The 15,070-nt window shown below is 39.8% G+C and overlaps 1 protein-coding gene across 1 annotated transcript; it reads left to right on the top strand.

Moving 5' to 3' along the window:
* Positions 1–1,498: 1,498 nt before the first annotated feature.
* LOC103777133 (serine/threonine-protein kinase SIK2-like) lies at positions 1,499–11,834 on the top strand (the record flags this gene model as incomplete). Its single annotated transcript, XM_008944674.1, has 3 exons — positions 1,499–1,615; positions 4,875–4,938; positions 11,673–11,834. Coding segments are annotated over 3 exons (343 nt in total), but the record flags the coding sequence as incomplete, so codon positions are not given.
* Positions 11,835–15,070: the final 3,236 nt, after the last annotated feature.

Genomic DNA, 15,070 nt, shown 5'->3' with positions numbered 1-15,070 from the left:
GCATGGTTTAGAGATAGTGTCTTCACAGTGAAAAGACAGAAGCTCTCAAAGGAAGATCTTTCAGGACCTGCTCTCTGGAATGCTGCTGTTGATGCTTCTCTCTGCAGTGTAGTGTAATGTGAAAAGAGGGCAGACTGGATGGATTATGGAGAGTGCTGTAAATGCACATAGCTGGCAGATTACAGGGGAAGCATGTTTTGAAAAGATCAGGAGTCAGGATCCCCTAAACTGCTGCATGTTATATTAGGATAAAGAAGGCTGCAGGGAGCTGAGAAGGAAGGTGACAGTGTGCAGTGGCTGAACACTGTCCTGGATACCAGTTCTTCCAAAGTGTCCACTGTTAAGTTTTGAAGAACAAAGACTATGGAGTAATTTGTGATTAGTGATGAAGGTGTTGCAGGATATGTACTCCCTTAGTTTCTGTCTAATGGCTGTTTATATCATTATGCTTATAAATGTGTATTGGGTTTTGATAAATCTAGCTTCAGTATGTAATCAGACATTGTTTAAAACAGAAAAAAAAATCACTGTATTTTGAAGAAACAAAGACTATGGAGTAATTTGTGATTAGTGATGAAGGTGTTGCAGGATATGTACTCCCTTAGTTTCTGTCTAATGGCTGTTTATATCATTATGCTTATAAATGTGTATTGGGTTTTGATAAATCTAGCTTCAGTATGTAATCAGACATAGTGATTTTTTTTTTCCTGTTTTAAACAATCTTTTGAAGAAAGTGTTTTAAAATATTGTTTGCTTTGGAAAATACTTTAGTTCTGCTTCTTCTGAGTAATATGAGTGCATCCTGCATCTTAAAGCCAACTTCTCACTGATTACAAGACTAGATCAGTTTCTTCACTCATGGCAGAATCTTATTTTTCTGGGGGTTGTAGGAGACAAGTGACTTTTGAAGGTTATCAGGCAGAAGCATACTGAAATCAAGACAATAACTAGTTAATTCTGAATTCAGGTGGGTCCCTAATCAGCCTTACTGGAGATAATGAGGTTCACCTCCTGTGGAGCTTTGTCTCCTGCATAGCAGCTGTCTCCCATACTTCAGTAGTTTGTGAAATGCAATTATAATTGTAAGCATTTGTGACTTATATTGCTTGCTCCTGCTTTGGCATTAATAATGTGATATTCAGGGTGAATAAACACCATTTATAGATTCAAATCTTGATTGGTCTTTTTTCATGGTTTTTATAGAACTTATATTTTTCTTTCTTGTTGGTTTAACTGTTAAAATGTCTTCTGGTTGAAATTTTTGGTCTTCTAAGGATATGTAGTTATCTGCAAATCATCTTGCAGGTATTGACAGGTATTTAGTGGGACTACTGATATGTTTTATGTTGTGCTGCTGTATTTTTAAGTGTGGGATATGTATTTCTGAGCCAGAAGAAAGCTCCCAGTGACCCGTGGTTGCGTTATTCCCTTTGTAATGAGGATAAACCAGGGAGGAAAATGTCACAGTTATAATCTCACTTTTGCTATTTATCTGCAGGTGGCAATAAAAATCATTGACAAATCTCAGCTGGATGCTGTGAATTTGGAGAAGATCTACAGAGAAGTGCAGATCATGAAAATGCTTGATCACCCACACATTATAAAGCTCTACCAGGTATGGCCATGTCTTTTTCCCCTTCTCCCCCTCTCTTTTGCTCCTGTATGAAGAGTTCACTCTACACCAGTGACTTCTGGCAGATCACCAGTCTGACCACCTCAGCTGGCTGTGTTAGATACTCAAATGTACCTGAAATCTCCTTAAAAAGCACAGAAAGCTGTAAAGTTTGTAGTGAAAGAGCTGAGCTGGAAATACCCAGTGATGACTTTGTTAGTGGACAGGGTACTATGTCAGCTAGAGTAGGGCAGGAATATCCAGCATCATGTCTCTACAGTGAGTACTAGCTGGGAGGATCTGCAGGGATGTAGAGGTTTTCTCTGGTTCAGTCTAGCTCAGAGTGCAGAAATACTTGCAGCCTTTTTTCTTATCTGAAGATAAGACATGAGGATACGTAAATCCAGATCCTGCAGACGTGCTCGTGATGTAACTGCATGCAACAAGCAAACAATCCTCAAACACTTTATCTTCTTAACTTGGAAATGGCTAAGAAGTTCTTTGGATTTATTTTTGTTGGAATCTTGCAGTTTCACTTCTGTTGTGGATATAGCCAATTTGGGAATGCTGTGGAATTGAAGGCATCCCTGTATAATATAAAGGATCACTAATTATGGTACAACAATGTGTGTTTATGTAAGAAATCTGCACTTGTGATAACACAGGCAATGAAAACTTCTGAAGGTTTTTACTTGTGACTTTTTACCTTGCATGGTTTGTATAGTAAAATACAGATTTGTTTCATATTTCTCTTGTGTTTCATTTTCTGTTCCTGCTAGCATATGGTGAAATGTTTAAGGTTGCTGGCCTCTCTGCTGCAAACTCCTGCTTTTAAGGCTTTCCTGAGAATATTCCCTTTGGGCTCTGTTAGTGTTCTGTTTAAAAAAATAATAATCACTTGATGCTGCTGAGATACTCTTGCTTATTTCAATGAAATTAAGCTTAACAAACAAATGAAGATTTGGGCATGCTGAAACCCAACTTTGAATTTAAGTTCATCTGACATCTATAAAGGCAGCGTGAGCACAAGTCACTGTGTGTGTCTTGGACCTGTGGTGTTGGAGGTGTTCTACTGAATAGAGACAAAGATCTTGGTTGAGATTTGTTTACCTTTAATTTCATCTTAGGGGAACGTGACTGGAACTTCTGAAGATTGATTCACTGAGTAGAGGTGGACCTTAGGGTGTTAAATGTCTTATTAGTTTAACTGATATTTAGCACAGTTGCTGCTGAATTAATGATAAACCACAAAAATGGTAGAGTCTGAGAATAGTAAAGTCTGGAGATCAGCAAGATCACTTGAAGAGGGGAGTAATTGTTATATAGGGCTTAGCCCTTTACTATTAAGGGGTTGGCTTGTTAGAAATGCATTTGGCTGGAAGATGAGGTTATTTTTAAGATAGCCTTCAATCCAATTGTCTCTCTAGCTTGCTTGTATAATGTGTCCATTGCTGCACTGTGTCCACAATAGAAGTTTCTGAATTGTCTCATGTCAAGGAATTGCTGAGGACTGTCAAAGTTAGGTAATGAAGCTCCCAATCTTGGCTTGATTACAAATGGTTCCATATATATAATCCACAGGCTGTTGCAGCTTCCTGCCTCCAAATGCTGGTTTCAAACAGTCTTTCCAAATTGTTTTGCCTTCTAGATCCAGACATTTCAGTCATAATATGCTCAACTGTTATAGAATTAAACAAGGGTGCAGGAGAGACTGAAGAATTGTTATCTTGTTCTGTCTGCTGGCTTGTCTTTTTTAATTCTGCTGGATTTGTAACTAATACCCTTCAGGATTTGCCTTTTTTTTTTTTTTTAATGCATTCCTCTAAAACGTTTATTTGTGAGTAGTTTTCTAGTGTCTTAAAGCTTGTGCATAAATAAAGTGTAAAAATCAGATTTGAGAAGGTCTTGTGTGCAGACAGCCACAGTAAAATAGCTCAGTCTGAGCTGCTGAAACAGGCCCAAAGTATGTTGGGTGTTGAAATAATGTTGGACAGAGGGGAAGTCCTAAATTACTTTTTTTTTAACATTGAAATAAAGGATTTTTCACTTGCAGTCTCTCATAATTATGCTAGTTGTATGGTCCATTCCTGAGTAGTTGTTTAAGCAGCTGAATGGACCATTAGGAAGAAAGCTGCAAGATAACTGACTGGGCTTCCTTTTCCTGACTTGTATCATGGCACTAGGGGATTGTGAACTGTTGGGTGAAGTTTTTCTGTTCAAGGCTATGAACAACTGTTCATGGAAAAGTGCTGAATTCTCCCCCTTACCATCTTTCTTTTTCCCTGTTTTTTTGCTCTGTTCCTTCCAGCCTTCCACAGTTTTTAATTGTGAGTAGTCTGTTCTTGTAACAGGAAGGCTGGAACTCACCAGAAGAGCAAGCAGAAGATGCTAAGTTTGGTGGGTGGGTTTTTTCCCTCCCCTTACCAGAGGATATACTGAGGATGGGATAGTTCTGTAGCTGTACTGCCCAAGTGTACAGTGGGATCCTGTGATGTGGAGCTTTTACATCAATTTTGCCACTTTTAAGACTGATGCTTATCTGCTTTTTATTTTTCTTTCTATAACTAGAGAGCTGTTGGTAACAGAGGTCAGTATTATCCCCAGTCTTCTTTCCCAAGCACCAGTCATCATTAGAATGTTAGAAAAATTGAGCAAGGGAGTTACTTCAGGCTGATTCCTTAAAGGAAAGTCTTTACACTAACTATTTAGGATACTATCATTTTGTTAATCACTTGTGGCCAAGAATCCAAGTACAGTGGGATCCTGTGATGTGGAGCTTTTACATCAATTTTGCCACTTTTAAGACTGATGCTTATCTGCTTTTTATTTTTCTTTCTATAACTAGAGAGCTATTGGTAACAGAGGTCAGTATTATCCCCAGTCTTCTTTCCCAAGCACCAGTCATCATTAGAATGTTAGAAAAATTGAGCAAGGGAGTGACTTCAGGCTGATTCTTTTAAAGGAAAGTCTTTACACTATTTAGGATACTATCATTTTGTCAATCACTTGTGGCTCAGAATCCAATCCTCTTCCTCCTCTGTCAGCTGGCTGTATGAAATATTTAGAGCTTATCCTTGTCCTTAGCGTACAAATGAAATGGAGGTAACTTGTAAAAACCAAGTGAAAGATTGTGATAACTATGTGCAAGGCAAAGACTTTGACATCTTCACCAGAAAAGCACAATGAAAATAAGTATCCCTTTGGGGGTGTGTTTGCTGTTTGCTTTTCCTGCCAAGAATCTCACGTGCCATTTCTCCAACAGGTGATGGAGACCAAGAGCATGTTGTACCTTGTGACAGAATTTGCCAAAAATGGAGAAATTTTTGGTAAGCAAGAGAATGTTTTCCTGTTCAACATTTTAATATTAACTTGTGAAGTGTGCCAGTTGTATTTATCTTGCCTGAGGATCCCTCTTGCTGTACTATGTCACTTTTGTTTATTTGTTAAGAAATGTTTGATAACTGTCATTGTTTATAATTTTTAGAACTATGAACTTTAGGAGAAAACTCTTACAGTATATACTAGCATAAGAAAAGTTAAACTACTGATGTTTCTTTATAAGGAGACATAGCTTGTTAAACACAACAGTGCAGGGTAAACTCTCATCTCTGCTGACAGAATCACCAGGTTTTCAGCATTGAGCTGAGATGAAAAAATATTTAAATCTTCAGCCTGACAATAAGCAGTGGCACAAACAGTATTTCAGATAAACTAGAGAGAATCTTTCTTATGCAGTTATGTGCTGACTTATTGGACCATTTTTTAATGTTTTCAGGAAGAACATGGTAGGCAGGAGAGGGTGTCAGGGAAGTATCTTCTGAGGTTTTTCTGCAGGCTCTCAGACCAAGTGCACTACAGCAGTCAGTGCTAGGTGAAGAGCAAATGGCCACTGGCTACCATATGTAACAAGAACTTAAAGTTTGAAAAGCATCCAGGAAAAGGGTTTCCTCTCCCTCAATGTGTCTACCATGTCCTAGTAGAGTAACAGAAAAAGAACAGAAAACAGCAGAGGGGCAGAAATATGCTGAGAGGAAAAGAATCTTTGTAGCTGGAGTATTCCATACGTAGCCAGTCCTGTTGCTTTATTTAGCACTTGGATTGAGGTGATAAAGTAACAACTCTTCTTGCTTAATAAAGCTAATTTAGTAAGTTTCAGGCTTGCTACCCAGGCACTTTGTTATTGCAACATAAAATGCACATGAAAACTATCAGAGTTGCTCAGAAAGTTTCTCTGGAGCTGTCAGTCAACATGACAGCACAGAATGAACTTGGAGGGCAATGGAATAGAGGTCAGTGTGTAGAGGGTCCTAGTGATTGGAGTGCAGAAGGGGTGGAGCCTGGGTGATCTCTTTTTTTATGCTAGCAGGGTGAGGGGATGGATTTCACGCAAGCATAACTCAAATGTTCAAAGTCCCTTCTTGTCTGGGTTATCCCCTCCCCCTTTTCAAGTCCTTATCATTGGAGTGCTTGTGTCATAAGCTCAAGCATGTTGAGGGCAGTGGTTTAACTGGAAAGCAGAGAAGAGCATGGTAGTGTTTGGTTTTTTTTAAAAAAAAAAAAAGGTAGATAGATGACTCAAACCATATGAGCTTTTCCTCCTACTTTGTGTGTATTGAATTTGCCATGTCAAGTCTAAAAACCTGTGAAATGTTCTCCCTTCCATAACATTAGTTTTCAAACAGCACAAGCATTGGGATGCTCTTCTGGAGTCCTGTACCCAAGTGTCTCTAAAGTTGCCAGCACTTTGCCATGCATGATTCTGCTTTTGGGGGATTTTACATTTTTTTTTCTTTTTCTCTTGTGAAGCAGTATGTTTAGAAACATGTAGAAACTGCTACTTAATCAGTCTCCTGATAGCATTATTGTGCTCTGTTTTGTTCTTTGACTAGCCTATGCACTATCACTATGCAGTACATAATGTGTTTATAATCTCTTCAAATGCTATGTTTTTTTAAAAAAAAATCTTTAGAATTAATAAAACATTTTCATTAAAAAGGTGTCAGTTGTCCTTAATGCTTCACAGATCTATGAAGTTTTTACCTAGCTGTTTCAGCTATGTTTTTAAAAACATCTTTGTAGCCACCATCCTGTAACTTGTCTTCAGCATCTCTCACCTGAGGTTTCTAAAAGAGCTGAGATTTATATCTAACTTAACAACTCTAACTATCCAAAGGAGCAGTTATTGTGATCTTGGCCTTCAGTTTCCTCATGTGGCCTCCTGCTGGATTCCAGTGTGGAACAAACAAGTGATAATAGCACAACACTCATCCAGAGCTCCAGTGCAGCATTTGACACGTGACAGGGTGACCTTACCTACGTGTACTTTGCTGGCACTTCCTCCTTCTGCTTCATGCAAGAGATGTGAAGGAAAGGAAGACTAAGGAATAATGAAAACATTTCAACTGCCAGACATGTTAACAGCTTAACTGCATTTGCATACTCGTTCTGTTGTCTTACCTTTCATAGTTGACTTTCCTGATTGTTCAAGTGTTCCTCAGAATCTCCAGTCCATTTTGCAGTTGGACAGTAGGTTGCCTTTTACAGAACCTACAGGAAATAATGGAATATTTCAGGCTATGTTATTGTACTCCTCCTTTTACAAAGGCATCTCTCTGCTGGACTGTGAAGAACCATAAAATTATTCTGACATTTTTGAAGAGCATTTGCAAAGGGAACACTATGTTTATTTCTTTTGCCAGATGCCAGCCAGGTCATCCACCACCCCATTAAAAAAAAACCTGCTTTTGTGGAATGAGAGTAATGCACAGAAGTGCAAAATAAACTCCTGTTTGTTCTGCTTCTCTTGTCCCAAAATGTACTTTGGGATTTAAGCCTGGTTTTGCAAGAGGCTCTTGTGCAGGCACGGTGTGCCCAGTGGTGGTAGGGGAAAACAGATCAGCTCAGGCAGTCTGGTGGGTCTCATCTTCTATCCATGCAAAATCAAACATCCCTAAGAGTTAGATCTCAAAGTAAATCTAACTTTGGAATAGCAAAGCACTGAACTTGCAGAGCAACTGGTAAATATTTGCAAGAACATTTCTTACACAGAACACCAGCTAGACGTGACAAGACTCCTATATTAAATATGTACAGTAACTAGTCATGCCTAACCAAAGTGAACTGAGTTCTGTACTGGATTTTGTCCTGCTAATTAGGCAAGCAGAAGTAGTGTTCTTTTGTCCTCAAACCAAATTTTACTGACAACAGATTCCCTTCACAACTAGTCCTTTGTGATATTACAGTATTCCTGCTCAGCCTATATAGAAAAGAGTTGTAGAAGTTTTCTAGAGCATTTAAGTGTAAATACTAAGCCTTAAGGAGATTTGTTTGGTTGTATAAACCTCTGTGCTTACAAGACCAAGCATTTTGCACCTAAATGAAGAATAAACTTGAAGTATCCCTAAAAATAGGTTGAATTGTTACATCCAGAGGGTAGTGGTCAACCTTTTGATGTCCAGATGGAGAAAAGTGATGTGGTGTCATTTGGGAGTCCTTACTGGGACCAGTGCTCTTTAATATCTTCATCAATGACATGAACAGTGGGCTTGAGCACACCCTCAGCAAGTCTGCAGGTAATGCCCATCTTAGTGGTGTGGTTGACACACCTGAGGGAGGGGATCCCATCTAGAGGGACCTTGACAAGCAGCCCTTTGTGAACCTCATGAGGTTCAATACAGGCTGGGGGAGGAAGAGACTGAGAGCAGCCCTGCAGAGAAGGACTTGGGGGTACTGGTGGATGAAAAGCTGGATGTGAGACAACAATGTGTGCTCTTAGCCCAGAAGTGAGCTGTATCCTGGGCTACAGCAAAATTATGGCCAGCAGGTTGAAGGAAGGGATTCTGCCCTCTATCAAACCTGCTACAGACAGAAAACCCACCTTTTTTCTTACTTAAGTTGAATTTCCATTGTTTCACTTGGTTCCCATTTCCTTTTGTACTTTTGCTGAGAAGAGTCTGGCTTTGCCATCTTCCTCTTGTCAAGTATTTATACAAAGAGTAAGATTCCCCTCTGCACCTTGTGCTCCCCAGGCTGAACACCCACAGCTCTCTCAGCCTCCCCCTGTATGACAAGTGCCCCAGTCCCAATGAAGGGGACTAAATGAAAGAGAGTATTTTAAATGAAAAGCATTGACTGTGGGCTCTGCCAGACAATGTCTGAGTTGTATAATACCATCTTAACCTTCCAACTACCCAGTAAACAAATGTGCTTTACTACTGCAGAGGCTGGACAGGAGACTGCCTTGTGACAAAAGCCCTACTGCTTTCTGCTGTGGGTCCAGCTGCATTTAAGATAGCTTCTGGTTTCTACTTTTTATTATAGAAAAATGTAAAAAAACACTACTTTAGAAACACATAGCCAGAGGGTATGACATGAGGGTAAGATTTCTCAAAGGATATGTTTATGACAGCATAGGCAGCTCTGCTATTTCCCTCTTTGCAAGGTACAGCAGGGTGCTTTGCTGTATGTATCTGCAGCAGAACTCAAAGAGTCGTGGCTCTCAGTGCCAGAGGGACTTACAAGTGCCTTTAAACAGTGTCCAGATTCTAGCCATTGTAGCAGAATGTCTCTAGGAAGTTTCAGCTGTCTGAGAGTGGTTTCTGTAACCAGGGGCTGGCAGGCTGCCTGCATCACAGCCCTTTGATTTGCAAGCTAGTTAATGCACAAGCAGTACCCTTGCATGGACCATCACCTCGTCAGAGTGTGGTATGTTCTGCCTCTCTGGGAGAGACAGATGGGTGTTTCAGAATAAATGACCTCTTCTGTACACACTACTAGACTCTAGACTTAAAGCCAAGGTGGTTTGGAATCCTTAAGTCTTGACAGGAACCAAATGACAGCTTGGATTCATTAACTTGTTTGCTGCATTGCTGACAAATGATGGATTAACAGCTTAAAGAGCTGGCTTGCATTCAGTGTAATTTAGTTTATGCCTTTGATAACTGGCTTCACCTTGATATCATATGATTTGTCAGTTGCTTTGTGACTGAGTGATATTTAGCGTGCCAATATTATGATCTTCCCTTACTGCCAGGCTTTTTGTTTGTTCTTGTGCTTTGCCAAATTAAACCAGCTGAAAGTGTGTTAAGGCTTAGGTAGGTCAGAAGCTCTGAGGAGAACTGTCAGATCTGCAGGTTACAGAGATCAGGTCTAATGGGCTATGCTCAGAAATGTTTTTTGAGGGATGCTGAAATGAGTATACTGCAACTGAGGTCACTAGTCTGCCACTTCAGGTGGTTCAGGAGCAGCTGCCTCTGTGCTTGGGAGGTGGTAGCAGCAGGGCATGAAATCCATTCAGTCCCACCACAAGTAAAACAAAGTTAAGTCACCTCAGTAATGGGTTATAAAGCCTTTTTTTTTAAATTATGTTCCTACAAAACATCTTTAAGCCTGTTTTACAGAGCATATTAAGAAATGGTGTATTAATTATTGCATTTATTTATTAAAACTGTATGAGTGACAATATAATTCAGATTAATAATCTATATAGTACTGTCTAGAGCACTCAATGGCAGTGTAGTCTAGTGACCCAAGTGGCAGCAGAGAACTCGTGATGTCTAAGAATGCAGAGCTGGTGGAGGGATCAGTTTCATACAATCCAATGACAAATAATTTCCTTTTTATGTTTTTCTCAATATTTGCAAAAACCTTCATGGTTTGTGGGTGGATCTCTTGCCCCTCCTCCTGAACAACACATTCCTTTGTCCTTATCTGTAGTAACAATGAAGCAGAAGAGCAGCATGAGTTAAGTTTTACTAGCAATGTGTTTTCAGCTTTTAGAGTGTGCTTCATGTGAGCTGCTCAGGCCTTCTCTGTTTATCATCAAGAAAGCAGAAAAGTTTAAATGAAAATGCTGCAAACATCCACAAAGCCCCTAAACAATATTAAAAAAACAATAATAATCACAACACCATCTAACAAAGCCAGGTATTCTGCTTTGCCATTGTGTTGGGTAAGATCTTGTTTGGATCACTGAAACTAGCTCAGAAGATATGATTACTTATGGATTTTGTCAGAGATTCTTATAAATAAACAAAAAAGCCCAAAACCTCCATTATGTTGTGTTCACTTTTCAACCTGCAGAAGCAGCTGTTTTAACCTGATACCTGAATTCAAACAGAAGTTTGTGTCAGCTGGTCTGTAAATCATGATTCTTGTTCACCATTAGGCTTTCTCTATAAATGATAACTAGGAGGGGCTGGTGGCAGTTCCAGCAGTTCAGTTCTTACTGGTTTTTGTTTAATTTTAGTACTGGTTGTGATGCAGCACGTGGCTGGAGGCTGCTACGTGTGTATATGCTCAGCATGTGATCGCTGGGTCCAATCTCTTATGCTGCACTTTGGCCATTAACAGCATTCTTTGTAGCATGTTGAAGGCAATTCTGAAACCATCCTAGCAGTTAATTCTTTTATTTTATGCCTCCTAAGAGAAAGGTTAGAACTGGCTATAGGAGTTGTTTCTGACCAGACTCACACAGCTGCTGCTTCACTTGGTTTTGTTCCTGAGGATAAATGAAGTCTTTGGTTTCAGAGCTATCATTTGTTTCAGAGCTAACGTTAGTTTTCACAACACAGTCAGATATGAAAACAAAATATTCTTTCTGCTTATGATGCAACGAAGACCAGAGAAAGGTCAGGATGGGTACCTTATGGGGACTTGGTTTATTTCCAGGGGAAAAATGCTTTTAGCTACCACAGCCTGTGTTGAGGCTTCGTGGTATGAAGCTTGCATGAACTTATAAAATGCTAAAGCTTCAAGTACCTCATGATGGTGAATCCAAGTGTTCCCTGTTCCACAGGAGTCATGTTATACTGAAGTGTCTATCAGAATGGCCAGGTAACTGTAAAAGAAGGAACAGAGAGTAGAGTTTCATTATGTGGCAGCTTTTTCTGACTCTCTTTTCCATTCTTTTGCAGGGGAGGGTGTGAGAATAACGATTTAGAAGCCGGGATGGGCTGAAACACTTCTTGACCTTCCTAGTGCTAATTATTTGAGAGAAATCACTTAGTTTCAGGTTTGTTGCTTGCTGTCTAATCCATTTAAACCTGCTTTCTTTTAACAGATTACCTCGCCAGCCACGGGCGCCTGAGTGAGTCTGAGGCCAGGCGCAAGTTCTGGCAGATCCTCTCAGCAGTGGAGTATTGCCACGGCCGAAAGATCGTTCACCGAGACCTCAAAGCTGAGAATCTTCTGCTTGACAATAACATGAACATCAAAATAGCAGGTACTCCATGGAGAGGGTGCTCAGTAACATGATTTTTATGAAGGCCGTTCCAGCAATTCGATTGCTGCTGCCCAGGATATCCTGCTGTGCTTAAGGCACAGAAGATCAGAGTGGGTAACACACGTAGTATTTTTTGCATTATGGATATCACAGTACATGTAGCTAAAATAATTCCTAGATTAGCTCTATTATGCTTTCAGGAAAAAGGATATCATTTGTAGAGTTACAGTCATTTTGTGTGGATGTCGTAACGTGTCTATAATACTGCCAGATGTTCAGGTTAAAACAGAGTTAATCAAATAACTTCTTTCAACATTAGAAAAACTCAAAATGGAAGCTTATTGATTTTTTTTTTTTCTTTTCTGCATGCATGATTTCATTTTAATTATAAATTTAGACACAGCAGATGTTGCTTGCAATGGAAATCATTTTGGTGGTTGTCAACTCATTACAATTCCTCAGATCCTTCCGTACTGACTTTAGCCCAGCAACACTTGAAATGGGAAAGCTAGATCACATCTTGATTTGGAGGACTGTTGAACTTGAGTCATCAATAATATGGGAGAAGGAAGGGAAGGCTAATAGCTGTGAGAAGCTGGTTTGTATAGGAGCAAGCTTGCTAGTTCTGAGAAGGAAGTGTGAACAGATAGCCAATCATCCTGAGGAATCATTGCTGGATTGTGTTACCCTTGAATTTCCTCTCTGGCATTTTTGAAATGGATGAACTGAAAACGTATCTTGATCTGTAATGCTTTCTGTAAGGGTAAAATTGCAGAAAGTGTTCAGTGTGCCAGCAGCTCTCTAGGAGATATGCTCCTTTTTGTCTGTGGAGTGCCAAGACAGGGTCCTTAAGGGATGTAAAGAAGTTAACACTTGCTTAACTGGTTAGCATTTGTGTCAGGAAGATTCACCTCCTTCTCTGCAGTACTACAGCAAATATTGGGAAGACCAGGCAATTAATTCTGGGGATTAACTTCACCCTCAGGAAAAATCCTTTAAATCCTTTCAAGTCATCTTTATCAGAGCTGGAAATCTACACAATCTTTTAAAAGAAGCACTCACCTTTTGAGGTTAAAACTGTTTCCTGAGCAAGAATTTTATCCTCTTTAAACTCAGAGAAAAGGAACCTATAGTCATTGCTAACAAATAACCCAAACAACATGGGTTATCTTTGCCTATGAAATAGGATTTTACTGATGGATTAAGAAGGATTTCTTATCAATATATGTATTAATGGAGGAGATTTCCCAGATCCTGGATATGTTTGCTGCTTTTGTATTGGCCTTTGGTATTGTCTGCACATTAAAAACGTTAATTTCTTAATTCCTTTACGACCATCTTTATAACTCTGGCATCTTTTTCACATGATTTAAGAGGCTACAGAAAGGTTAAGTAACAGATAAAATAAAGGAAGAGGAAAATACAGCTATGTGAGTTCCAGAATAATGATTTTCATAGAGAGGACTAGGCTATTGTTATCAAATCTTAGTGTAAGGCGGGTTTTTTTGGCAGAAGGAATGGTGTGGAAAACATTCTCTGAAGCTAGAGAGGGAAGCCTATTAATCTGCTTTGTGGCATGTTGTCTGTATTTTATGGCTTTTTAGCACCTCAGAGTGGGAATTTTACAGCAGGTCCATAAAAGCTGTAAAAATTATTTAACACTTTGTATAAATTAATAACATAGTCATTGTCGTAGCCTGTTTTCTATTTCATTTGATATTAAACAGTTTATGGTTATCTTTTAATTTTCTTTATACCCTACTGTGGGCCTTTGTATTAATGTTAGCCTATAAAAATATTAACAGCTACCATCAGATGAAGTCAAAGGGTTTTGTAGCAGGATGATGCAGTTCTGGTGTAAGTTCTTATTTAAGAAAGCTAAAGAAACAGGGATGGAGATGATGTCTAGACTTTATACTTGTGCTGCTTCATTATAATAACTAATCATTGAGATGGAATTGGTGGTCATGTCTCAAAAGGCTGAAAACTAATAGAGCCACCCACACTGTTTGCTCCCAGCTGTTTGGCAGGGAGGCTGTGAGGTGGGCAGTGGAAGTGCTTTGGTACTTGGTTGAGCTTTCATCTAGCGTGTTCATCAGCACTTCAGTTTGTAAAGTATTTTTACTCTTTCTCATTTCTGATTTCAAACTTGTATTCATTACTAGCAGCTACTGACAGTCATAGCACCTGGAGATTTAGGGCTTACATGCAATTGTATTTACCAGGACAATGTGTGGCTCCAGTAAATACTGTATCTAATGCCTGCAAGTCACAAGGACCCCACTTACTATGAGTAACTGAACTAAATATAAAGGAATTCTTGTGCTATTGTTCATCTGTGCCTTCTTTCCTCACCTTCTGACCTACTGCTGTTCTTACTTTCACCACCACATTCTATCCCTTTCCAATTTCTCTTCCTCCACACCAGTGTTTTGCACTGTAGCTTGTCACATTCAGCCTGGCACAGTTCTTCAGAGCTCCTCAGGGGCCTCAGCTGCACCAGAGTCTCCAGGGGCTCAGATAAAAGCGTTGATAAAAGGTAGTTACTAGATTCCATCAGCTGCTCTTCTGTCTCCTTCCTCCTCCTCTTGGCTGCTCTTGTGCTCTGCCTTTGTGTTACAGGGAGGTAATTGCAGGTGGTCTGTATGTAAATGATGGCATTAACTGGCAGTGAGTCGTGCAGTCTCATTCTCCCTCCTGTCTTTGGCAAGCTTTAGCAGATTGATAGCCATGCTTGTGCCCAGCTTTGGTGAGAAAGTAGCTGGAGGAAAGTTAGGATTGCTACAAATTTTGTGGCGATTTGTGCTGAGTCAGCAGATTTTTACAGTTTATTTTATTTTTCCCCTGTAAAGGAGATAGACTGTGAATTCCACAGACTGGTTAATCTGTGATTTTGGAGTTACCTGGTGCTGTGCACATCCCTGAGAACATCCTTTTCCAGTGGCTCGTATTCTTCATGGTTCATTTATCAAACCCTGGAAGAACAAAGGGCAAGACAAGATCCCAGCTCTGATAGCTAGAATTACTCCCTAATTCAGATTAATCTAGCAATTGAAAAACAACACATTAGCTGATGAATTAGTTTGATAGAAAGCTCTGCAGTGTCAGTGTTGGCCCCAGCACTGTCCGTGGGGCTCTCCCTTGCTGATCACTCCAAGAGCTGTGAGAGCCACATAGATACCTGGGGCCATTCCAGGCTCTTCCTAACTTCCAGTGCACCTCTTCATTCATTCTGA

Source organism: Merops nubicus, unplaced genomic scaffold (assembly GCF_000691845.1).
Source record: "Merops nubicus isolate BGI_N331 unplaced genomic scaffold, ASM69184v1 scaffold5157, whole genome shotgun sequence".
Taxonomy (NCBI): domain Eukaryota; kingdom Metazoa; phylum Chordata; class Aves; order Coraciiformes; family Meropidae; genus Merops; species Merops nubicus.
The sequence above is the reverse complement of the archived record's forward strand: the minus strand, read 5'-3'. Positions and strand labels throughout refer to the sequence as shown.